This window comes from Cebus imitator, unplaced genomic scaffold, assembly GCF_001604975.1.
Source record: "Cebus imitator isolate Cc_AM_T3 unplaced genomic scaffold, Cebus_imitator-1.0 Scaffold462, whole genome shotgun sequence".
Classification (NCBI taxonomy): Eukaryota; Metazoa; Chordata; class Mammalia; order Primates; family Cebidae; genus Cebus; species Cebus imitator.
In genome coordinates, this window is record NW_016107777.1 from 1,280,651 (window position 1) to 1,307,961 (window position 27,311).

The following is a 27,311-nucleotide window of genomic DNA, read 5'->3' on the forward strand; positions in this document are numbered from 1 at the left end:
AACCTGGTAAAGGAGACATGACCTCTGCAAATATTGAGAAATCCTTTTCCCCAGTTTTCACAGGACAGTATATATATACTTTAATAAATTGATACTATTCTATTGATGTAAAATGCAAAAAACAAAAATGCAAATAAGCAAAAAACTCAAAAGCAATGGGGCAGAAAGATTAAACTAAGAATACCCTATGGAATTTGGCCTAACACTTAGAAAGCATCACAGGTGTTGATATTTGCATGATACATTCAGGCAGAATTTATAGCAACTTAGCAGCTGTACTGTAAATGGTGTCTTATAAAAAGTCTATTAGCAATAATTGCTATTCAATATTCATGGCTTAATGAAAGTGACTTGTTGCAATTTTAAGCCACTTTGGAATCATCATTATGTAAAACTTTGACATGTAGAAGCTGTTTATACTAGTTTGGGAAAAAAATGTGTGCACATATTCTGTCTTCTTTTCTTCCATATCGAGAGGGAAGAAAACATTGCATTCCATGTAAATAGTTGTTTTTTTTTTTTGTCTATGTGTTTGTGCCATTTTAACAAAATTTTCAAAAATTTTCTATTTGATTTTCTTGACAGTTTGTTCTTTAAAAGCATTACATTAACATGTGCAAGAACACAGGAATTAGAAAACATTTTATATCATACTTCAAATCCTAGTGCTGAGAATTTTTAAGAATGATAAAGTGATAATGGCTTCTGTAAAGTTGCTGAACCAATTCCAATGTATTTGGAGGATAGATATCTGTTTAACGTCCACCCATATGAAAACACTGATTTCCAACCATTCATAGCCACTGGTCATACACATTTCTTTGGGAATCCCCAGGCAGTGAGAAAACACATTGAGCCATGCACATCTACAGACATAAAGTAAGCTAAAAAGAGACATAATATTTAATATAAAAAAGAGACATAATAGTAAAAAGTCAGAATGTTTTGGAACTTGATGACATTATTTAGTGCAAGGTTAAATTAAAATTTGACAAAAAGAAGACATACCATGAAAACACAGAACACTCAGGTTAAAAACCTCAAGTGATTGTTCAGTTTTTTACATTTCAGTGAAAAGATAATGAATTGGAGGAGAAAAATGTTTCTGTAAGTAAAACTGAAATGTACATCATGTATTTTTATTTTGCTTACATGAGATATCATTTTGACATATTTCAGAGTATTAATCAAAAGTATATTCTTATTTCTTGTGGCTTGCTATGACAATTACCTAAAGTAGTCATATACTTTTCATGTAAACTGCACTTCCTTTAGCTAGATGTAAGTCTTCCACATGCATATATACTTTAAAGCATTATGTGATACATAATAAATACATGAAATTTTATGTAAATTAAAAAATAGGCTGGGTGCAGTGTCTCATGCCAATAATTCCAGCACTTTGGTAGGCTGAGATGGGTGAATCACTTGAGATCTGGAGCTGAAGACCAGCCTGTCCAACAATGGTGAAACCCTGCCTCTGCTAATAATACAAAAATTAGCCGGGCGTAGTGGCCTGTGCTTGTAGTGCCAGCTACTCGGGAGGCTGAAGCAGGAGAATCACTTGAACCTGGGAAGTGAAGGTTGCAGTGAGCCAGGATTGCGCCTTTGTCCTCCAGCCTGGGTGACGGAGCAAGACTCTGTCTCAAAAAAAGTTGAAAAAATTAAAAAGTACAGAAAATACTCTTAAAAACAGAGAATAGCCTTTTTTTTAACCTCAAAGGGAGGGGACTATACTGAGATATGAATATCCATTGCTGATATAATATCCTATCATTCCCCCAATATGTCTGTATTTCTTACAAAGACATATCTCCTCCATAACAACAGTGCAACCATCTGAATGAAGACATAAGATTAATACATCACTCCTGTCTAACCCTCATTTGACTTCTGCTCATTGTCCGGATAATGCCCTTGTTAGCAAATGAATGTCATTCAGAATCATACATTTTGTATATAGTTAACACTTTAAAATGTCCTCTTTAATCTGAAACATTACAGTTCTTCAGTGCTCTTTTCTTCTTGAGGGAGGGGAGGCTTTCATAACTTTTATGCCTTTAAACATTATAGGCCAATTATATTGCAGAATGTTTTTTGGTTTGGGTTTATCTGTTGTTTCTTAATGATTAGATTGAGGTTATGCAACTTTGGCAGGAGTATCACAGAAATTACATATTGTTTTTGTCACAACTTCTCACGTGGCTCATGATTTCATTTTTTCCTTTGAGAGCGACATTAACTTCTATCACTAGATTATGGTGGTATCTTCCAGTATTCTTCACGGTAAAATTACTCATTTCCCTTTGTAGTTCAAAAGTATTTGTGGTGGAAGTACTTCCATTTCTCATCAAATTTTCATTTTATTCACTCATTTATTTATATTACTGATATGATTTCTAATTGTATTCAGTGGGTTATAATTTGGTGCCATCATTATTATGGTGCTTGAATTCTTCCATCTCTTCTGTTGCCGGCCCTTCACACTGACTTCTGTATCCTTTTGATATACCACTATCAATATTTGAGTACGTCCTTGCTGTCTGGAACAATAAGATATTCTTGGTTCATACTGTTCTAATCTTTCAGTTTAGATTCAACCATTACTGCAAGAAGTCCTGGTCTCTGGTAGAGGGTGCTATGTAGAAACCGAGACCTATGAACCAGGTGCACTTATTACACTTGAGATATAATTATGCCCTGGCACTCTTCAGTGAATAGATATAGAAAATATATTCATTTATGTACATCCATATATACATATAAATACCTATATTTACATCTATATTCACTTTTATAACTATAGGTTTTCAAAATTATAAATCATGGTGACTCTAATCTAACACTTTGGGATTTATTATGATTTACTCTCTTTCATGTTTGTAACCCTGTTCCAAAACAAGAAACCAGGCTCTGATTTTCTTTCATATATTATCTGTTAGACAGATCCTCCGATTTAACCAGTTTCCCATATAGACTCTGCCTACAGCTTCACACTGTTGTCCTTCTTGTTCCTATCACTCATAAACATACGGCCATCAACACTTATTTCCCACCCCCCCAAATCATTCTGTGTCCTGTGCAGATACCCTCCTCGCTCCAATCGACCACCAGTATCTCAGGCTTAGATGGCACCCCTAGTTGGACCCTGATCCTCTGCACAAGACCATCTCTCAGTGGGCATAGTTGACATCTCAGAGTAGGTGTTCCTTAGTAAGTTCACTTTGCTCCTACTGTTCAGGCTCCAAAACCTCCCACAGAATCACAGTCCTGTGTGATTCTATGTAGTATTCCCTCCTTACCCTACAGGGGAATTGATATTTCATTCTGAGCCTTCCCACCTTCCCCGCCTGATGTGACAACCTCCCATACTCTGCTCCACTTAAAGTCTTCAGGGATTAACTGCTCAGAAGTATTAAAAGAGAAGGAACCTCCTATTATTTCTTAAACCACTTTCAATAAGGTGTCTACCCTAACCAACTCTGCAAAAACTTCTTTCATCTTTTAAAAACTATATTCATTATTTATTGGTCAGGACCATGAACAACTATGATAACCATATCCCCTGTTTATCTGGGACATTCCTAATTCGTTTGGTTATCCCTGTTTTGCTCATAAAAATGTCCCAGTTTGGAGACTAAATTGTCATTTACTGTCCAAGCCTCCACAGCTTACTGTATGTTTTTGACACAGTTGCCAGAGTCATCATCTCAAAACGTAACTCAGGCCATATACTCCTCTGTTCAAGACCTTGCAATTGCTCCCCATTCCATTCAGAGCAAAAGCAAACATCCTTACAAAAGTGTACAGCATCTTAGATAATCAGGCTCTGTCTTATTTTCAGAGCAAATCTGATTTATCCCCCTAGGCTTGAACTGCTCCAGTGCATGGCCTTTGTGCTGCTCCATGAGCAGGCTCCTATATTCCTGTGGAAGTGTGCTGCCACAAGTCTTTTGCCCTAGCTTTTCTTTCTGCCCCAAATACTCTTTCCCAGACAGCCAATTCATTAGCTTCCTCAGCATTTCAAATCTTGGCTTAACTATTATCTTCACAATGGAGCTTTTCCTGACCATCATCCTCTTGCTGTGTTCTGCTCCTGCCCTCTGTTCTTGGCATCCCAGATCCCTCTTCTCCTACTCTACATTGTTTATAGCACTTTTTCCTTTAAAAAATATCCTAGTTACTTTGTGAATAATTGTTAATGCTTTTAGATTTTCTCTTTGTACTATAATGTAAGTACAGCATGGACAGGAACGGTGTCTAGTTCTGTTTTCTCACAAATAGCACCTATAACAGCATCTGGCACACCACAGATGAATTCTTGAATGAACAAATGAAAGTGTTTAGTAAAAAACAATCCATATTACCTAGGAAAAACCCAAAAATATTTTAAAATGGACAACAATTTTCTCAATTTGTCATCTCTAAGGTAACTATACCAAGTTTCTTTAAAATTTATTCTAAAATGCCAATGAGCATTATACCTCTCCCATAATGACCAGATTTCAGACCCTATTTTTTTTAAAGAAATTAGAAATATCCATTCTTTTATCATGTAAAACTAATTTGTTTGTGCTCCTGAAATAACAACTCACAATCTTTTCATCTTCTATTACTTTGCATTACTTCTTACATAGAAATCATATTGCAATTACAGTCAACTAACAGCCCCATGTTTTTTCTTAACTTTTGAATTTTTGTGCTAATGAATATATATTTATAGTTTAACATACTGATTATATCACCTTTCGAATACTGCACACGGGTTTTCTAAACTTTTAGAGTGTGATCATGTTGCAAAAATTCTGTAGCACAAATATTGCATAATTTCTGGAATGTTCATTCATTGTAACACTCTACAGAACTTTGCTTACTAAAGCATTTTTTCCCAATAGCAGCAAAGTTAGGCATGTAACTTTTGCCTCCTTTGAAAATAATCTTCCTAAGGAAACATTCTCACGAATGAGATTATTGGATCTAAGAATGTAACATATTACTATTCCAATTAAAATATCACTGGCAATCAAAAAAAAAATAACGTTTTTCCTGCTAAAACTCAGTAGCACTAAATTTAGTTTTTCATCCTATTTTTGTTGCTTAAATATTGCAGTAAAACATTCGGTGTGTTACTTATTTTCTTTCCATTAAAAATTTTATTTCCAATTGACACATCACAATAGCACAGATTTATGAGTTGCAGTGGGATGTTTTGATGCATGTATGCATTGTTTAATGATCAAATAATGGTAATTAGCATATCCACCTCCTCAAACATTTATCAGATTTTTTTTTTATGGTGAGAACATTCATATTACTCTCTTCCAGGTTTTTGAAATGTAGAATAACATCATTGTTAACTATAGTCAGCCTAATGGGTATTACAACACCAGAACTTATATCTCCCAACTAGCTGTAAATTTGTACCTATTGTTAAACCTCTCCCTAGTCCTTCCTCCTTACCACTTTTCCCAGCCTTTGGTAACCTGGTAACCTGTCTTATACTTCCTTCTACAGGCTCAACTTTCTGAAAGTCCACATATGAGTGGGAACATGTGGTATTTGTCTTTCTGTGCCTGGCTTATTTCACTTGACATAATGTCCGCCAGGTTCATCCCTGTTGTTGCAAATGACAGGATGTTTTCATGGTCGAATAGTATTCTGTTGTGCATATACACAACATTTCCTTTACTCATTTATCTGTTGATGAACACCTAGATTGATTCTATATCTTAGTTATTGTGAATAGTGGTGCAATAAACATGGCAGTGCAGATATTAATTTACCTACTGATTTCATTTCCTTTGAATATATAATCCAGTAATAGGATTGCTGGATCATATGGTAATTTAAGTTTTATATATTTTTTGAGGAATCACAACACTATTTTCCATAATGGCAGTACTAATTTGTATTCTTACCAACAGTGTGTGAGAGATCCCTTTTCTTCAATTCTTCACAAAAATTTTTTATCTTCTAACTATTATACAATAGCCATTACAACTGGAGTAAAATGATATATCATTGTGGTTTTGATTTGTATTTCCTGATTAGTATGTTAAGCATTTTTTCATATATCTGTTGGCCATCAGTATGTCTTCTTTTGAGAAATATACATTCCAGTATTTTGCCCATTTTTAAATAAGGTTGTTTTCTATTGAGTTATCTGAGTTCCTTACAAAATAAGTTGAAGCAAACTAATATTTTTGTACATTAACCCCTCATCAAATATATACTTTGCAAATATAGTCTCAGATTTTGTGGGTTGTCTATTCACTCTGTTAATTGTTTTCTTTCTGTACGGAAGCTTAGAGTGGATATCACCCCATCTGTCTGTCTTGCTTTGTTGCCTATGCTTTTGAAGTCTTATTCAAAACAATTCTTGCCTAGACCAACATCATGGAACTTTTCCCCTATGATTTTTTTTCTAGTAGTTTCATAGTTTCTGGTCTTACATTTCAGTCTTAATCCATTTAAGTTTATTTTTGTATATGTTGAGAGACAAGCATCTGATTTTCCTATTCTGCATGTGGATATCCAGTTTTTCCAACATCATTTATTGAAGCAACTGTCCTTTTCCCTTGTGTGTTCTTGGCACCTTTGTCAAAAATCAGTTGGCTGTAAATGTGTGAATTTATTTTGGGCTCTCTGTTCTGTTCCATTGGTCTATGTTTCTATCAAGTCATAATATATGGACCTTAAAATGTATTCATTTTTAACTATACAAGTTAATGGTTTTAAATAAATATTCACCACAATCCAAATTCAATCAAATTTTTCTGTTATCCCAAATGATTCTCAGTGCCTACTGGGCAGCTACTCTCCATCCCCCAGCCCCTGCTCTAGGCAGCCAATCATCTACTTTCTGTATCCGTAGCTATGCTCTTCCTGAATATTCCATATAAATTAAATCATTCAATACATGGTCTTTTGGAGCTGTCTTCTTTCACACAGCATAACTTTCTGAGTCTCGTCCTTGTTTACTACTTCTGGACAACAAGAATTTACAGTAACTATTATATGTTCACAGAAATCCTTTCTACTGTTAACTCCTGCTTCAAGGTTCTTATTTTTTTTTTAATCCAGGAAACTATTAAGTGAAATCACTGATATATAAGTTCATGATTCACATAAATTATATTTTTAATTAGCGTACAAATATATGAAAGCCCCTTTGTTAATATTTCTGGGTTAAACAGAAAAATGTATAAGTTTCTATGTCTAAGAAAACATATCAATACATTTTTAAAGAATATTGTATTGTCGTAGCACCTATATTTACTTTAATTAAGTATTCTTGCTCACTCCCTTGGGCTGCCTGCTATATTACTAATTTGCCATTCCAATAGGCACTCAAAGCCATAACTACCACGGATTAAATAGACCTCTATGCATTTCAGCACGTCAGTAGCTCATCAGCACCATTTGGGTATTTCATAAAAGAAATAAATATAAATTAGTAATAAAGTTTTCTTTTACAAATATATACAAATATATAATTTATAACTATATTTATTACCTCTACTTTCTTGTTCTAACCCAACTTATATGTGCCCTGAACACACTGTTTCTTCGACCCTTTCAAGCAATGACTTTTATCCCCCGCTCTTATGTGACTACTATCATGAGCTGAGAAGCCGGATAGATGTCTCTCTCTCTCCTCTCTTCTGTCATTTTCTCTGGAAAGTGTTCACTTTTGAATCTCACGTCATAAAATTTTACCATCCTTCCTCTTTATAGTCTTCTACAGATGCTGTACTCTCATTATTCCTCAATGGCTTTTGTTCCTGGTACGTTGTCCCTAACTCCAAAAGGTCTTGGTGAGTTTAATATCTATATAGAAGATACTTCCATTACTTTTAATAACAATGATCTTTTCCTCCACCCAAATTCAGCCACTCACTTCTATGGTTATACATTAGTTCATGTTACAGTAGTCCCTCATTATTTTGGGGGTTATGTGCCAAGCCCCCAAGCAGATGCCTGAAACCTTTAATAATATTAAACCACATAGGTATACGCACACACACACACACACACATGCACGCACACACACATGCACACACGCACACATACACACAATGCTTTTTCTATAGATACATATGTGATAAAATTTGATGTATAAATTAGGCACAGTAAGAGATAAACAACAATAGTTAATAGTTAAAATGGAGCAATTATAGCAATATGCCAGCAACATTGTGCTTGCACTTTGGGTGCACTGTGAGGTAAAATAAGGGTTACCTGAACACACCCACTGTAATACCTCAACAGTGGATCCAATAATCATACCAGCTACTAATTGACTAGTGGGTAAGTAGCACACACAGCTTGGGAACCCTGGACAGAAGGAGCATTCACAGAACAAGAAGGTACGAGACTTCACCACACTACCCAGGGCAGGAAGCCAGTTAACACTTATATATTGTTTATTTCTGAAATTTTCCATTTAATATCTTTAGAATGCAGTTGAACATGGGTAACTGAAACCACAAAAAGAAGAATCATAGGTAAAGGGGAGACTACCGTATTACCAAAAACTGTAGAATCTCCATGATCTCACGTCTAAGCCCACAGTTCTTCCGCTCCACCAGAATCTTCTCAGTCCCCCTCACCATGCTCGTTTCTTCCTTCTCAACTTACCCAGTTTAGAGTACACAAATCATGATTAAACTCACTCCCCTGAAAACATTATCATAATGTTCACTTCATCATATAACATTAGTGATGTCCCAGCTCTGCCCTTGCCCTCATACAGTTGTATATGTTTAAAAGAAAACACGGCCAGGAGTGGTGGCTCACGCCTGTAATCCCAGCAATTTTGGAGGCATAGACAAGCAGATCCCTTGAGCTCAGGAGTTTGAGATTAGTCTGGCCAACATGGTGAAATGCTGTCTCTCACGAAAATACAAAAATCCAGGCACGGTGCCAGGTGCCTGTAGTCTCAGCTACTGAGAGGCTGAGGTGGGGGGATCTCTTGAGCCCAGGAGGTGGAAGTTGCAGTGAATCGAGATCTGCACTGCACTCCAGCCTGGGTGACAGACCCAAACCCTATGTCAAAAGAGAAAACAATCATCAATGCAAAAACAAAACCCCCACATCATGTGAATATTTTGTCTCACTTTAAACTGAGGACCATTAAATTCTAGTGGGCCCTGAACTCATGCATTATTTTCCTGCAACACTGACTCTCCACTCTCTCTCAAAGTATGCTACCCTTTAGTAATAATCTATCAGCCTGAACTCCTACTTCCTTATTCCCTAAATGTGCCTCCCCTTCATTCTTCCCCATCTCAGTTATTTGCAACTCCATCATTCTAGTTGCTCAAGCAAAAATCTTGGAGCCTTCTTTGACTCTTCTTTGTTTTCACAGTCTACGGCAGCAGTGGTGGCTCTTTCTTGAAAATATCTTCTGAATCCATCACTTAGTAGAGACAGTGTCCAAAGCCTTGTGAGCCCACTCCTTGCATCAGTGCACACTGGATGTTGGACATGGATTACAAAGAGATTACTTTGTAGTTATAAGATTTAATGACTGCCCTGCGGTGTTTCGGACTTGCATGGGGCCTATAGCCTCTTTCTTTTGGCCAATTTCTCTCTTTTGGAATGGGAGTAATTATGCAATGCCTTTACCCTCATTTTATCTTGGAAGTAACCAATTTGCTTTTGATTTATGGGCTCATAGGTGGAAGACACTAGCTTTGTCTCTGATGAGACTTTGGAATTTGAGTTAACGCTGGAACAGGTGAAGGATATAGGGATTACTGGGAAGGCATAATTGTATTTAGAAATTATGTGAGAAGGACATGCGATTTGGGAGGGGCCAGAGGCAGAATGATATAGTTGGGATGCATGTCCCTGCCGAAATCTCACTGAGATGTAATCCTGATGCTGGGGGTAGAGGTGGGTGGGAGATGACTGGACAATGGGGGAGGGTTTCTCAGGAATGGCTTCACTGCATCCGCCTTGGTGCTATCCTCACAATAGTGAGTGTGCTCTTTGAGGTCTGGCTGTTTAAAAGTGGATGGCATCTTTCACCTTTGCCCCCTTGCTCCTGCTTTCTCTATGTGATGTGCCTGCTCCCCCTCTGCTTTCTGCCATGATTTGAAGCTTCCTGAGGCCTCCCCCGAAGCACATCCCGCTGTGCTTCCTGTATAGTCTGCAGAACTGCGAGCCAATTGAACCTCTTTTCTTATAATTAAGCAGGTTCAGGCATCTCTTTGTAGCAATGTGAGAACAAATGAATACACCTACTCCACCACTAATCTGGATTAAGCCATTGTCATCTCTCCTCGTGTTACTGCAGTAGTTCCTCACAGGTCTCCCTGACTCCATCTTGTCCTTGACCCCTCAGTATTTTCTGAGAAAAAGCAACTAGAGTGATCCTTTTCTCCTATATCTTAACTCCATAATAAAATATAAGAAAGGAAATAAAGGTCTATGGAGAATAATCAGGCAATAGGAAAATGGACATCATGAATGAGGAAGGGCTGCAACTTTAGGTGATTATGAAAGTCCACATGGAGAATGTAATATTTAAGTGAAAATGTCTTTGTTTTGCAACTGGCTGTCTCCTTCTGCTAGAACCTACGGTTTGTGATGGCAGACATTTTGGTCTGCTTTGTTTACTAATGGAAACCAGAACTGAAAACTGCATTCCTTCAGCAAATGCTCCATAGGCACATGAAAGGGACAACCAAGACAGAAAGTCTTTCCTCCTTTTTTTGAACATAAAGTCAGTAAATATGTTGCAGAAGGGAAGAGAGAGACAGGCTTAAAAAATGTTATGGCTTTGATAACATTTTATATTCAATGAAAACTAGTTACAAAGAGATTGATTTTTATTTATAAACATTGTCAAGCATCCAATTGATGCGATAAAAATAGCATTAATTACATGTTAATGACTTTAGAATGTGTGAAATGTTGTTATTGCAAATGTGGATTGTTCGTTTGATATTGCTTACCTGGCTCCTCTTAAGTTAATGAAGCAAAAAAATAGGAAAGGAAATAAGGAGTGATCAAGAAAAATGTGAATATGTTAGAAAATACAGCCAATGACTTTTTTCAACTAATTAATGCTTATGAGAGAAATGAGAAAACTAGGCTAACTGGGAAGGTGAGCTCAAAGACTGAATTCTCAAGGACTCTGGAAAATAAGAGAGAGAAACATAACTGGAAAAAATGTGAAATGCTATCTTTACTTAATAATATAACCACAATTTTTAGACCTTGTAGAGCTATAGCTGAGATATTATTTACTAAAGTCCAGCAATACTATTAAAATTACAGTAAACTATTTTATGTGTACCATATATATGTCAAAATAATAAAGGAAATATTCACATAGAATTTAATTAAGGGATTAGGCACAAAAAATTAAAAATTTTCCATTTCCCCTTTATAGTTATTTTCAAAATGAAACACGATAAAAGCATACTAGACTAATAATTGAAACAATTTACTCTAATTAGATTTAATGATTTTTGGAGCTCTTTCATAATGTTACTCCTATAATACAAACCTAATAACACATACACAGTTTTATTTTTCTGACTGTGAAAGTAGTATTACTCATTATAAAACATTAAACAATATGGGAATTATTGATTTGAAAAATAAAATCCCGTGATAACTGAACGATACTTTTTTTTAACAATTTTATTTCTCTTATTTTGGGAATTGTTATACTTTAACATCAAAGCAAGCTTTTGTGCAGGTGATGTGGAGAATGCAAAGATAAAAAAGACAAGGAGAGTTATAGACCCTAGCAGATGGTAGGCATCACTCATATTATAACGAAAGGCTGAAATGAGGGATATAAATTTCTATGAGATATAGAAGGAGGAGGAATAACTTTAGGGAGGAACATCATAAAAAATTCACTGAATATCAAGCACTTGGAATTTACTCTGAAGGATGGAGAGATGTGTCTGCCCTCTCAGAATATTCATTACCCCAGAATATAAAAGAATCAGTCTTAGCAGCTTTGGCAGTGAGTCTGAGAGTGAAGCACAGCTACTCAAACGATGCCATAGAAACAAAGGGGCTTCTCAGGTACCTTTAGTTCTCAGCTCCTTCCCAGAGTGTGACAACTGGATTTGGAATTGTTAAAACAAGAGAGGTCCCTCCCAGTTTAGTCAGATAAGCTAAATCAATGCTTGGGATCTGAATGTGACAAATTGTGCTTGTGCCCAGAATAGGGTGAACACTGATAAGTGGAGGATGCAGGAGAATATTTATGTGCAAAGAATAACAGGAGAAAAACCCTTGCAGTGGGCAGGCACAGGAGGGATCAGGTATTAACAAATCCTGTCTGGTCAGTCTTTCAGGGGACAGGGAAGTGAATTAGGGGAATGAAGCCAGGTACCATGCCATAGGAAGACTCAAGGGCTGAGGAGAATTGATCACATATTAGATGATTGGATCCAACACAGCTTGTAGATAGGATGAGAGATGGCCATTATTGTTCCTAAGGCTAAGTAATCTGGCAGTTGTAGATTTAGAGTTTTACATTTGCTGAAATAAATGTACTCATAATGTTAAAAAATGGATAAATATGGAAAGATAGGCAAATGATATAATCATACGATAAAAGAAGAAAACATTTTAAAAACCATCAGCTTGGTGAAGCAAAAAATAATCTAATTACATGTATATCCAAAAAATTCACAACATTTTAAAACATCAATTTTTAAAAAAAAACCTTTAAATGTGAGTCTCACCCATGAAATAAAAAAAAAAAATCTGCAAAATTTTAAAACATGAGTGCATATAATACATTGGCACCCATAGAAATGTACAAAAATTATAAGCATATAATCTGAGGACAACACAGAATTCAGCACTCTCAAAATCTGATGATTGAAATATTAATTGAAGAAACCTTTGGGAGGATAATTTAGCGGGAGTCGTAAAAATAAAATGTATTTTTCGTTTGGCCTGTTCAACTTGTCTCTTGAATTTGGATATACATATATAAATTTGGTAGTCATGGGCAAAGAAACGAAGATGTCATTTCCTTTTAAGAAGAAAAATTGAAGAAGAAAAATGCAGATATCAAGTGTTTTGATATGATTCAAGTTTTTGGCTCAAGTTTATTCCTGAGGCCAGAATCATTTCTGCTCTTTGAGTTCTGTGAGATATTCCTTAATGCTTATACAAGAAAATCTTCTCAAAATCTTTCAAAAGATAGTTTCTGGGACATTTTTTTTCCTTGCAATTCAAAAATTAAAACAAACAAAAAAACTTAAAAAGTCAGAAATATTATTTTAATTGTTAAACCCTGGAGGGTTTAACAATTGTTAAATAAGCCCTGGAGGAAGAACAATTGTTCAAAGTCATCTGCCTTCCAGCTCCTCTAGACCTGAGCATCTTCATCAGAGAAATGGGAGTCATTCTGATCCTGTTCCATATTTTCTGTGAGCACTACAGGAGTTCAGACATCATAGCAGTGCTTTCCTTCTGGAAGCTCTAGGAAAGAATTAGTGTTTGTATTTGCCAGCTGCTATAGGCTGCCTGCATTCCTTAGCTTGGGTTCCCTGCTGCTCCCCTTCCTTCTTCAAAGAATTAGGCAGTTTTTCTTAAGTGGGATCACTCCGAGAGGCTGACTATTCTTCTTCCCTTCGCTCATTGAAGGAGTCTTATGATTACTAGGAGCCTACTCCAGTGATCCACAAAATTTAACATATCATAAGGTCAGCTGATTAGCAACCTTAGTTCCCTCTTTGACAGCAACCTTATTTCCCTGTGAATATCCTGTAAGATATTCACAGGTTTGATAACATTGCATATCTTTGTGAGGCCATTCTTCTGTCTACCACACTACTTTTAAGATACTTAGGTGTCCTCTCTGTGTGTAAAGATGTCACATGACTCTGGTTATGTCACCCTGGGGATACTGGGGCTCAGGGATCTTGTACAAATGACACTTTTCTGACTACTGATATTGTTGTGAGTGATAAACCATCATCTGTCTTTAACCCGGTAGTGTTGTATCTTCTCCCAGCATCTATGAAATTGTGGCAGGCTAACTTGGAAGCAGTCAATTAGGGCACACTTTCAGACATTTCCTAGTTCTTGTCAATATCTTCTAAGTGTGATACTATAACTCTTTTTAGTGTTTGTATAATGATATTAAGCGGCACTAGAGCATCTTTTATAGTTAACAAGGATGCCATTTGCAATGAGAAATATTTTAGGGAGGACAGATGTAGGAAAGGAAGGGAAAGAGAAGGTGTTATAATGGAAACTATGTTCTTTGAATTTGTATCTAAATGCTAGGATATTATCTTGAAGAGCACTCTATGACACTTCAACATTAGAAAACTACTTATACCACCAAAGTCGCAACTTTCATAGACCCTGCAATGTCTCAGGAACAGGGAAGCCTAGGTAGCTGTTGAAAAACAACTTATTCTGTTTTCAAACAAAGAACAAATCATTTTCAAAATCCCACTATGGGAAATATCATGGTGAGTCACCAGAGGAATACCTCTGGTGAATCAGAGATATTCACCAGATAATCTTATTTTAAGATTATCCTGGGATCTATTAATCCCAGGATAATCTTAAAATAAGAGGCATCAGCTCATTCAATCACGAGAATGTCAGCACGCAAGGACCATGACATGGTCAGTTCAAAATTTTCTGTATGTTATTTATCTTCTTTAGATCCATCATTGAATAAATATCATTCCTTTTGTCATGCAGTCATTCATAGATAGTATGGTCTAGATACAACAATTTGCCTTGTCTTTTCTGCACTCCAAATTTCTCCAAGTATATGTTCTAGGAACCTGCATCATCCAATCGTAATTCCTGATTTTTCCAAGCCTCATCTCTACTAATTCTGTCACTTGAAATAAGACCTTGTAACTTTCTCCCTGATTGTAAAAATGTTTGTCCTGAACTTTACTACCATTAATAAAATTAGTTAAGAGTATCTTTTTGATGTTTTTGACAGAGAGCAAAATATCCATGTGATTTGAAAAGTGAAATAGAAATGTGAGTGAACAATGATGCTTATTTCATCTAATGCAATATGTGGAAATCGAGATATTAGCCTTACAGAAGGACACAGATGCTTCTTTTATACTTTTTACAAGAAAGTAACATTATTTTCTATCAGTTAGAATTTTGTTCTTGAATCACCATTGTTGATAATGAAATATATTAAACAATTTAGTGTTAGCACCATAACACTAAGAGGATTTTTGAGGCCTTCATGCAGCCAAAAAGTCTTGGTATTAAAATGCATTAACTTAAGCCCCAGGAGATGACACTGAATAGGCAAGATTCATATAAAACTGACAATTTATTTATTTTTTTATTCAAATTAAAAAGTAATTAAAATGTGCTATTAAATATTCTGTACACAAAATGTTGTTTACTTTCTTTTTATGCAAAGCCTTTGGCTAACATTCTTTATTTTTCAATGGAAGGACGTGAATATGAATACAGTGTTTACATGATTTGCAACTTGTTTTTTATCCCAATGTCAGATTTTATTTTCTCCTTACTTTCAAAACCATAAATGAGAGACAAATAATATTATATCAGATATCATAAATCATTGAGTCAAACACCTTGATTAGTAATATGATTTAATATATAAATTGAAAGTCTTACAATGATAGTCTCAGGATGCAAAGATTATACTCATATGTACTGTTCCTGTTTCCATAAAATCTGCACTTACTTTCACATAATAATTTGTCCACTATCTTGTACTTTTTTATACTATACATAAGATTATGTACTCTGAGAACAAACCTACTGCCTTGTGCTGTAAATATATATAAGGTGATCAATAAATTCTGATTGAATAAATGAATTAGGGATAAACAGTCCTGCATTTTAAAGATATTATTTTCAAAATAACTTAAATTTTTCCTGAAGTCTTACTTGTGAATAAACATTTCATTTATTCCTATCAGTATTCACTATTGTATATTTTCAGAGGAGAGAGAAAAAAACTAAGTAGAACTAGGAACAAAGCTAAAGAACAGCAGATTAACTTGTTTCTATGTGATTTAAAAGTATTTAGATATCATATACTTTTACAGTATCCTCCTAAATCTCAACCATATCATTGTTGATTTATGTAAAATACTGTCTAGGTCCTTAGAAAAATGGGAACTCAAAATGCACACAAAATACTAATAATTTCAATTAGGGCACACAGGATCTCAAGTAATGTCCTCATTATATATATTTATTCTATTCCATCATACAGTATACAACAGGCTGAGTTTGACTCCCCAAATATTTCACATCTAAATACACATATGTAACTATATAGTTGATATTATACATAATAATATTTATATGAGGAGATGGAGGGAAGCCTTGCAAATCTACTAGGCTTGCTAAAATATTCTAACTCTAAAAGAGAACAGGACAGGTGAAAGAAAAATAAAATAACAGTTTGAAAAATCAAATAACTAAAATTAAAGAAAGTTAAAAAATTGGATCGCTCTTTAATAAGGGAATAAATTTTATTTTTCTTTTAGAAAATTTTAATGTGTCATAAGTAATAAATATATATTAACTAAAAATAATTTGCATGCTATTATTTTGTGACCCAATACCCAAGAATGTGAAAAATTCTAAAGATGTAAAGACAAAAATGCCAGTCTCTCTCATGATGGGGCTTTTCAGTGTTCTCAAGGCTAACCTCTATGCATCTGGCAATGAAACCATTTTGAGCTCTTAGGCTTTTTTGAAGAAGGCCCGAATGAGTTTTAACTGGACTAATGAATTATCTGTTTATCTGGAAAACTTTTTAGAAATAAAAAGGCAATTATTTATGCAAAGAACATGCTTTTTTTATTATTAACTATTTGAAATGCCTGAAAACGTATGCAGACTACTAAGAGTCAATACTCTACCAATTCATGTAAAATGTTGGACCTGGGTAACAGCGCATTTCATTTGCCAACACTCAGCCTTTTACTATTGTTATTGTTTTCATGGCTGTCTTTCTTTGTTTTTCTCTCTCTCCTCTTTTCCCTCACCCTGTCCTTTCCTCTCTGCCTTTAGAGTTTTTGTAGTGAAAGGTCTGCTGGCAATATATTTTCTATTGGTATTATTTTTTACTGAGAATGTCTTTGTTCTACCTTCAATTTTGAAAGTTAATTTTGCAGACTCTGGTTTGGTATTTTTTTTGAGCACTTTAAATGTGTTATTCTATTATCGTCATGCCTCCACAGTTTCTGATAACCACCTAGTCATTATTGATATCATTGTTCTCCTTTGTGGAATGTGTAATTTTTCTCCGGATATTCACTGGACTTCTTGGATCTATAACTTGTGTGTAGTTTATCAAATTTGAAAAATGTTTGCCATTAATCAAACATTTTGTCTCTGAGTTTATTTTTTAAAGCTGCTTTAGATTCACATCAATACTGACTAGCCAGTACAGAGGTTTCTCATATACTCACTGCCTCAGCAAATGCTTATCAACACCCCTATTATCGACATCCCCGTTAGGGTGGCACATTTATCATAATCAGTGAATCTATATTGACATATCATAATGACACAAAGTCTATAGTTTACATTAAGGTTCACTCTTGGTATACATTACATGGGATTTGGATAAATGTATAATGACACGCCTTCACCATAATAGGATCACAAAGAATAGTTTCAATTCTCTAAAAATCCTCCATGTTCCCTCTTTCCATTCCTTCCTTCCTTCAGCCCCTGGCAACCACTGATCTTGTTACTGACTCCGTAGTTTTGCCATTTCCAGAGTGTCATATAGTTGGAATCATATAGTATGTATGTAGCCTTTTCATATTAGCTCCTTTCACTTGGTAATATGGATTTCAGTTTCCCCCATGTCTCTTCATAACTAGATAGCCCATTTCTGTTTAGAGCTAATGAGTACTTCACTGACTGATGGACCATCATTTATTCATCCATCCTTTCAGGATTATTTTCTGTTAGGGGTTTCCTTGAAGTGACATATTTACTTCATTCATTATTAAAAATGTATCGCCCAAAAGACCAATTCTGAATAACGATAGTTTTCCTTCAGTCATTATTTCATATAACATTGTTATTCCTTGAAAAAAAAAAAAAAAAAAAAAAAAAGTGGCCAGTTCTGTATGCAGCTGAATCTTACAAGTACTTTCCCTTCAGACAACCATTTTACTCTATTTTGCAGCAGGATGTTTTTAATGCATCCTTCCGATTTCTTTATAAAGATAATTAAAAAGCATACTCTAGGGTTAAGGCTAATAAAATCAATACATGTTACTACTTTTTCAAGGATATTCTGAAGAGAAACTGGTATTTTATACTGCAGTTTCTAAGCAGTGAAGAATAAAATGACGGCTACAATCGTTTGTTGCCAGTGTCTTGAATTGTGCTAAGGTATTAGAAGGTTTATTCACCACTAAGGCATTAGAAGTTTTATTCACCATGTTTTGGCAACATCGCTGCAAATTTTAACAAGTGGAAAAAAATGCAAAAACATAATAATAATAGTATTTTTAAAATTTGACCTTATTGACCCTCTAGAAGAGTCTTGGGGATCCCAAGGAGTTTATAAGTCACACTTTGATGATACTGCTGTAGTTAAAAATTAGATCTATTTTCCAAAGACTGACTCATTTAGAGTGTCATGAGTCCCACAGATTCTCAAGAGAGGTTTCCATGTTCTGACTCATTGAAACTCTCATACCTACCAGCATCATGCAAACTCCAGATATCCACTGAATTCGCAGCTCACTAGGAGCTAAATTTGGCCCTAAACATGCATCTTGTCTATTTGGTCAAAGATGTAAGACTACCCCATGTTGATTTATGAAATACCTCCTCGAAGGAGTTAGTTTCCTAATTTTTTTTAAACTTGTCTGCAAATTTGGCCACCTCAGCAGCCCTGAATTCTCAGCTGGGGAACCAGGATTCATGTTCTGGGTTCTACCTATTCACATAGTTGTCTGACACCCACCTAATGTGATTCCTTCTAACTCAAAGATTGAAGAACTGTACAGCTTGGTATCCGGTGTTTGAAAATGTTTGCCTCATACATTGTGCCCATTTTTATGGTGATTTTTGAAGGGAAGGTAATGCGGTTTGGCTCTGTGTCCTCCAACCCAAATCTCACGTCAAATTATAATTCCCAATGTTGGGGAAGGGACCTGGTGATTGGATCATGGGGGCAGATTTCCCCTTTGCTACTCTCATGATAGTGAGTTTTCATAAGATCTGGATGTCTAAAAGTGTATAGCACTTTCTCCTTTGTTCTTTCTATCCTGTTACCATGTGAAGACATGCTTGTTTTTCCTTCCCCCTTCCACCATGACAGTAAGTTTCCTGAGATCTCCCCAGTCAGTCCCCCTATATAGTTCATAGAACAGTGAGTCAACTAAACCTCTTTTCTTCATAAATTACCCAGTCTTGGGGGTAGTTCTTTAAAGCAGTGTGAGAACTAATTAATATAGAAAATTGATACCAGGTATGTGGTATTGCTATAAAGATACCTGAAAATGTGGAAGCAGCTTTGGATCTGGGTAACAGGCAAAGGTTGGCACAGTCTGAGTGGCTCAGAAAAAGATAGAAAGGTGAGGGAAAGTTTGGAACTTCTTAGAAACTTGTTGAATGGTTATGACCAAAATGCTGACAGTGATATGGACAGTGAAGTCCAGACTGAGGTGGTCTCAGATGGAGATGAGAGCCTTATTGGGAACTAGAATAAAGGTCACTCTTGCTATGCATCAGCAAAGAAACTGATGGCATTGTATCCCTACTCTAGAGCTCTGTGGAACTTTGAATTTTAGAAAGATGATTTATGGTAGCTGGTGGAAAAAATTTCTAAGCATCAAAGTGTTCAAGAGGTAGCCTAGCTTCTTCCAAAGGTCTGTGCTCACTCACATAAACAAAGAAATGACCTGAAACTAGCATTTACATTTAAAAGGGAAACAGAGCATAAAAGTTTGGAAAATTTGCAGCTTGATCATGTGGTAGAAAAGAAAAACTAATTTTTTGGGGGGAAAATCAAGGCTGCAGAAATTTGCATAATTAACTAAGAGTTGAATTTTAATAGCTGAGACAATGTAGAAAATGCCTCCAGGGCATTTTGCAGACTTTTGTGGCAGCCCCCCACCCATCACAGGCCTGGAGGCCTAGGAGGAAAAAATGTTTTGGGTGGGCAGGCCTAGGATCCTGCTGCTGTGTGCAGCCTCAGAGCATGATGCCCTACCTCCCAGCTGCGTCAGCTCCAGCTATGACTAAACAGGCCAAGGTACAGCTTGAGCTGTTGCTTCAGTGGTTGCAAGCCATAAGCCTTGGTGGCTTTCATGTGGTATTGGGCATGCAGGTGCACAGAAGGCAAAAACTGAAGTTTGGGAGCCTCTGCCAAGATTTCAGAGACTATATGGAAAGGCTTGGATGTCAAGGCAGAAGTCTGTGGCAGGGGCAGAGCCCTTATGGAGAGCCTTTTCTAGGGCAGTGCAGCAGGAAAATGTGAGATTGGAACCCTCACACAGAGTCCCCACTGGGGCAATGCCTGGTGGAGCTATGAGAACTGGGCCCATCCTCCAGACTCCATAATGGTAGATCCACTGACAGCTTGCACCATGCACCTAGAAAAGCTGCAAGCACTCAACATCAGCCCATGAAAAAGCCAAGGGGGCTGTACCCTGCAGAGCCACAGAGGTGAAGCTGTCCAAGGCCATGACTGCTCACCGCTTGCATCAGGTTCTGAGACATAGAATAAAGGAGATTATTTCAGAGCTTAAAGATTTAATGACTGCCCTGCTGTGTTTCAAACTTGCATGGGGCTTGTAGCCCCTTTCTTTTGACTGATTTGTCCTTTTTGGAATGGAAGTACTTACCTAGTGCCTGTACCCCCACTGTATCTTGGAAGTAAATAACTTGTTTTCAATTTTTCAGGTTCATAGGCAGAAGGGACTTGCCTTGTCTCAGAAAAGACTTTGGACTTGGACATTTGGATTAATGTTGGAATGAGTTAAGACCCTGGGGAACCATTAAAAAGGTATGCTTGTGTTCTGCAGTGTGAGAAGGACATGAGTTTTGGGAGGGGCAGTGATGGAATGTACACTTTGTCTCTGTTTCCCCACCCAAGTCTCATGTCAAATTGTAGCTCCAAACATTGAGAGAGGGACCTGGTGGGAGGTGACTGGATCATGGAGTTGAATTTTCTCCTTGCCATTCTTGTGTAGTTAGTTCTCAAGAGATCTCATTGTTTAAATGTGTATAGCACTTCCCCCTTCATTCTCTGTCTTCTGCTGCCATGTGAAGATGTGCTTGCTTCCTCTTTGCCCTTCTGCCATGACTATAAGTTTTGTGAGGCCTCCCCAGCCATGCTTCCTGTACAGCCTGTGGAACCAAGAGCCAATTAAACCTGTTTTCTTTATATATTACCCAGTCTCAAGTAGTTATTTACAGCAGGGTGAGAACTGGTTAATATGGAAGGCTAGTCCAATACCAATCATGTCAAAACCTTCTTATTAAGTAATTCAAAAATTGGACATAACTATAGCCATTGCCTATTATGTTTTCTGGCAGATTTCTAGGGAGTCTTATCAAACTATTACTGACTTTGATAAAAATGTATTATGTTTTATTGATTTTTCTGTATAAATATACACACAAATAATTCTTTCAATAGTGACCACGAGAACTCAAAACTATTTCAACTTATCAAATGCAAACATTTCTCTTCAACTAATTATATCTCAAGGCTTAGAAACACATTCCTCTTTCTTATTGCCAAAATGCAATTATAAATAACTTTAATTATCAGAGGAAAAGTAAATGTAGTCTGAGTAAGCTGATTCCCCTACTTTATCATCTTGCCACATTCTGGTCTGAGGAGTTCATTGACCTTTTCCATCTACACGTAGACAATAGACAATTTCTGTTTTGTTCGGTTATTAGTTACACAGATCTAGACACCACGCAGACTTTCACTAGCTCCTTACCTGTAATATTCAGATTTGGGACTTTATTATGAATTGGCTACACTTCTTTGGAATTCCTTGTGAGTCCAACATCAATGTACCACCACTCCTATGTTTCTTGCCATACAGACAACTATAAATTCCAAAAACAAGATTTCAAAAACAGAGTGGCAGGGAGCAGTGGCTCATACCTATAATCCTGGCACTTTGGGAGGCTGAGGCAGGTGGATCACCTGACATCAGGAATGCAAGACTAGCCTGGACAACATGGTGAAACCCTGTCTCTACTAAAAATACAAAAATTAGCCTGGTGATGTTGCTTGTGCCTGTAATTCCAGCTACGTAAGAGACTGAGGCAGGAGAATCACTTGAACCTGGGAGGCAGAGGTTGTAGTCAGTCAAGATTGTGCCACTGCACTCCAACCTAGGTGACAGAGTGAGATGCCATCTCAAACAAAACGAAACGAAACAAAACAAAACAAAACAAAACAAAACAAAATTCAGAGTGATACCGGACTTGATTCCTTGTAGCGTATCATGAAATTACAATTACAAAACCCCAAACCTCTGAAATATATCAACACTATTTGGTAAAGTGTCAACTCAAACTACAGTCATACGACTTATTAAGTTTTATTTTTGTTATTTTTATTTTATAAGACACAGAGTCTTATTACATTGCCTAGGCTGGCCTCAAACACCTGGGCTCAAGGAACCCACTCACCTCAGCCTTCTGAGTGGCTGGGATTATAGGTGTATACCACCATATCTGGGTTTGACTTTTTAAATTAGGAAAGACAAGTTGAAACACATCATAAGCATAGGCATATATGTTTTCTGGCACCTAACTTCAATGCATAATTTACGTACTTCAGAAGAAAGTTTTAGAGGTGTTTGTGAGATGTGACACAGTGAAGGGTAAAAGGCTCATGAATTTTCTAACACATAAATATTTGTACATAAAGTATCCCTAGGTTTTTCATCATGTAAATAGTTTTGCTATTTTGCATTTTTAATTTGTCCCTCATGTTCTAATGCATCAGATATATTTTTGTATTGTTTAACTTCATAAGAACAGAGGTCCTGTTTTTTAAACTGCTCGACTGTTTTGAAAGGCAAACATGAGGAAAGGGAAAAAAAAGGTCTTTAACAGGATTTGAAGATTACCTGATATTTTGTACTTACATTCATGTCTGCGGTTTTTAACATGATTCTATTTCTCCCAATTACTACTAAATATGGGGTCATGTTCCCCTTTTCACAAGAACGGAAGGGTATTTTTTGTCAATAATAAAAGATAATTTAAAGTATTTAATAAAAATAATTTTCGTCTTGATTTTCTGCGAATACCTTTTATTTGCCCAATATTAAGTACTAGACGTGAATCTAAAATAAGCTATAAATCAAAACATGAACTGTTTAAGACTATAATTCCTTTAATCCAACTAATACTCCAATAATGCAGTAAAATAATGCATTTCCTATGTATGTATTTTCCTGAAACTTACTAGACATTAATAGCTTCAGCTTACAACTAAACACGAATATTAGGGCAATTTTCACTAATGACAAATGGATAATTGATCTGTGTGAGATTACTACTACAGGGAACATACCAAAATATTAAGGGCCAGTATCTTTAAAATGAACACAACCAAGGCACGGGGTACAGTGTACTTTTGCTTTCCAAAAACACATGTGATTTCTGCTGACTCATAAGATGGTACAAGAGAATTATAACCAGATAGATACACAATAATTGCGCTAATCCAAGTTATATAATGATAAACATTATACAGGAAGCAGTATTGTTCATTATTCCACTGCAAGCCACTACTATAAATTCAGCCTTTGTGGTGTCTCGCTTCCTGTGCAAAACAAACATTGATAATACAACAAGCTGGAAATTCTTCCAAACTAGCAGATTGATAGCACAAATTACTCAGCAAAAGAAAAAGCCTTCAGCAGCTTCAGAAGTGCTTGCTACATAAGCATGATTAAGTATTTCTGCACAAAACCACAAATCACAATAATGAATCAGATGAAAATCTTCAATAAGAAACTTAAATGCACCAGCTGGCCTTCATCCCTCAGCAACGTTATAATGCAAAATGATGACATTCTGAATAGCCCTATTGGCAGCCTCAGCAGACTGTCTCAAGTTAGCTCCCTGTTTTGACAAGCACATCAGAAAGAAAACTGACAAATCAAAAGAACATCACCCACTTTTTAAAACTCTCAGAGGGGAGAAAAAGAAACAACAAAAGCACTGATTTTCACACTGATAGCTCATAAGATAATTGAAACATGTTAAAATGAAAAGTTCTATAATCTGATGTTAAACACTTTATAACCTATTTCATGCATACTAAAATTGGCCCAGCTGTGAGTCAACATTGTTTTCAAGATGTTTATTTTAAAGCAAGCAAATGTAGGTTATTTTTCTTAATTGTTAATCAGCTATGGGGTCAGTTACACTACAGTCTTAGCAATATATTAAACTATATAAAATAATACAAAATATATAACAATAAGTAAATCACTACTAACAATATATAAAAAAACTAAAGGTGTGACCTGTTGAAAATGGAATCAAATTACACTAAATTTTCATCATTCTAAAGTAATCCTGTGGTTTAGGTAAACTGTTGGAATAAAGTATGTCTTTCTTATTTTAAAATACAAACAATGGCTTAGGCATATTCAGATGTGCATGTTGATATAGTTTGGCTCTGTGTCCCCACCCAAATCTCATCTTGAATTGTAATCTGAAATGTAATCCCCAGATGTTGAGAAAGGGACTTGGTGGGAGGTGATGGGATCATGGGGGCAGTTTCTCCCATGCTGTCCTTGTGATGGTGAGTGAGTTCTCATGAGATCTATTGCTTTAAAAGCATTTGGCAGTTTCTCCTGCCCTCTCTTTCTCTCCTGCTACCTTGTGAGGAAAATGCCTTCTTCCCCTTCAACTTCTGCCATGATTAGAAGTTTTCTGATGCCTCCCAGCCATGTAAAGCTGCTAGTCAATTAACCTCTTTCCTTTATAAATTACCTAGTCTCAGGTAGTATCTTTGCTGCAGTGTGAAAATGAATTAATACATGTTATTATTTCCATGATGCAACAATATCCATATTATTAAGAAGCATCTCCAAAATATACTCAACACTAGAAAAGGGCAGAGTAAAGAACTTGTTAATGGGGGAGGGGTCACCTCTTAGCTAAATAGGAGGTGCTGATTTTATTACAGGTTATTGCTGCTGAAACCAGATGAGGCTTACCAATTAAATTCTTAAATGTTATCAGCTAACTTAATAAGAAGAAATATAATTAGTATGAAATATAAGAAATATAAGAAGAAAGAAATATAATTAGTATGCAATGGAAATGAAAAAATATTTGTCTGCTATTCCTGGATTAAATTTCATGCAAAATAAATTTGCCTTAAATTCACTGCCACTAGGCAAAGTGAGTGGTTTAATCACAAGTTGATTTAATTGCTGCTGGAAAAGATGAATCCAAGATTGACAAAAGATAACCCCAATGGAAATGCAAGTTACTTTTAATTTTTTAAGGATAATAAAACAACTTTTACAAAGAAACATTACGATACAAGGCTTTGGAATACATAAATATATGCACACGTTTTAACAAACTCTTTACTTAAGGAAATCAGTTGTCTATAGCTAAGATATGTATCTGATGAACAAATATTGCCTATTTATATATCTAAATCTGATAGTTCCTTAAAATATGAAGCTACTACCTGAGAAATATTTACAGGTTAAAGAGTAAACTGAAAAATAACATCAGTGGCAAAGTCCACCAGGTCATCTTCATGAGGTAAATTTGAAAAGTCACTTTTAAGATTCTCATGGAAGTCTAGCAATCCTTCAACAAAGTTTTAAAATAGGTAAGATTACTGTGAAACTATTTACAATTTCAATTCTATTGTAAATAGAATATTATTTTTATATCATCATTCAAAATATTCTGACAATAATAGTCAGGTATCCACCAATGTCTGCCTTTTAGTTATGAAGGTTTTTATTAAGAATACCAAGGTTGCAGAATTTGGAATTGGGGGCAGACACTGGAAGTTTCCAGATTTTAAAATCTATTAATATTAAAACAACATAATAACACTTCAAATAATTTTCCAAACACACGTAGAATTCATTTACAGTGAAATCATCCGTGCCTATGTGCACATTATGTTAATAATAACTGTAATATGTTTACAAATGATAGGACCTCAGTCTTTTTTACGGCTGACTAGTACCCTCTTGCATATATGCAGCACGTTTTCTTTCTCTGTTCATCTGTTCACGGACCCTGAAGTTACTTCCAAATTTTGGTTATTGTGACTAGTGCTGCAATAAACACAGGAGCACAGAGATCTTTTCAATATACTGATTTCTTTTCTTTTGGGTGTATATCTAGCATCTTGATCTTAGTATGTCCTGAAGTGAGGGTCTATTCAATCCCTGAATACAACACTCTCTACCCACCACAAAAAAAATAACCAACAAATTAACTAACCAAGAAAAATATCTGTTCCTACCATCTTCTTCCCATCTTACTTTTCATCCTTTGTGTTGCTCAGACCAAATTTTTGGAGGCATCATTGATTTCTCCTCTCCAACTTGTCATCAAACGCTACTGGCTCTTCAGTGTTAAGTATTTCAAAAGCCCAATCCTTTTTTACCTCCTGCACTGCTGTCATCCCAGTCTAAGCCATCATCATCTCCCACCTGAGTCACTACCATTGGTCTCCATGGTCCTACCCTGGCCGATTGCAGCCCAAAGTCAGCACAGCCCAAGAGCTTAGCCAGAGCTTACATTTAAAGAGGGGTTTGAATTTTGTTGTTCCTGGAACTCTCACTCTTGCCTTCAACCTTCGCCATTGATATTTGAATTTGAACCTAGATACCCACATGACTCAGCCTCCCACTGTGTTTCTTTAAGTTCTTTCTTCCTCAATGCAGCCACCTCTGGCTGCCCTAACTAGACTTTCAATGCCCCCTCCCTTCATCCTCTCTATACTCCTCCTTTATCTTTCTCCTTAAAATTACATTTCTGTACCTCTAGCATCAAGAAAAGCACATGATGCAAAGACTTGCTCAATAAATATTTACCTAAGTACCGACTGCAACTGATCTTGTTATTTCTAGATTCAAGAATTTAATCTAGCCATTACATTCTAAATATTTTTGCCACTTGTTTTATCACATTATACTTGCTAGAAAAATCTCACAGATATTATACATGCAGTCAAATTATATTTCTTTTACCATATCATTTAATTCTTTTTAAAAATTAAACTATTGTTTAAAATTAGATTTTTATATGCAAAGAAACAAATTGAGAAAGGTGAATAT

General features: G+C 35.9%; 1 protein-coding gene across 7 annotated transcripts in view; it reads right to left on the reverse strand.

Annotated features, from left to right (window-relative positions):
- The window catches only part of SPOCK3 (SPARC (osteonectin), cwcv and kazal like domains proteoglycan 3), a 547,888-nt gene that overhangs the window by 220,842 nt on the left and 299,735 nt on the right, over nucleotides 1-27,311 (reverse strand). For 5 of the 7 annotated variants that reach the window (XM_037732657.1, XM_017512129.2, XM_017512127.2 and 2 more), the window contains one exon: nucleotides 10,965-10,973. The exons of the other annotated variants lie outside the window; for them this stretch is intronic. In XM_037732657.1, coding sequence (XP_037588585.1) covers nucleotides 10,965-10,973 — 9 coding nt within the window. The remainder of the gene's footprint in view (nucleotides 1-10,964; nucleotides 10,974-27,311) is intronic. 7 annotated transcript variants of the gene reach the window in all.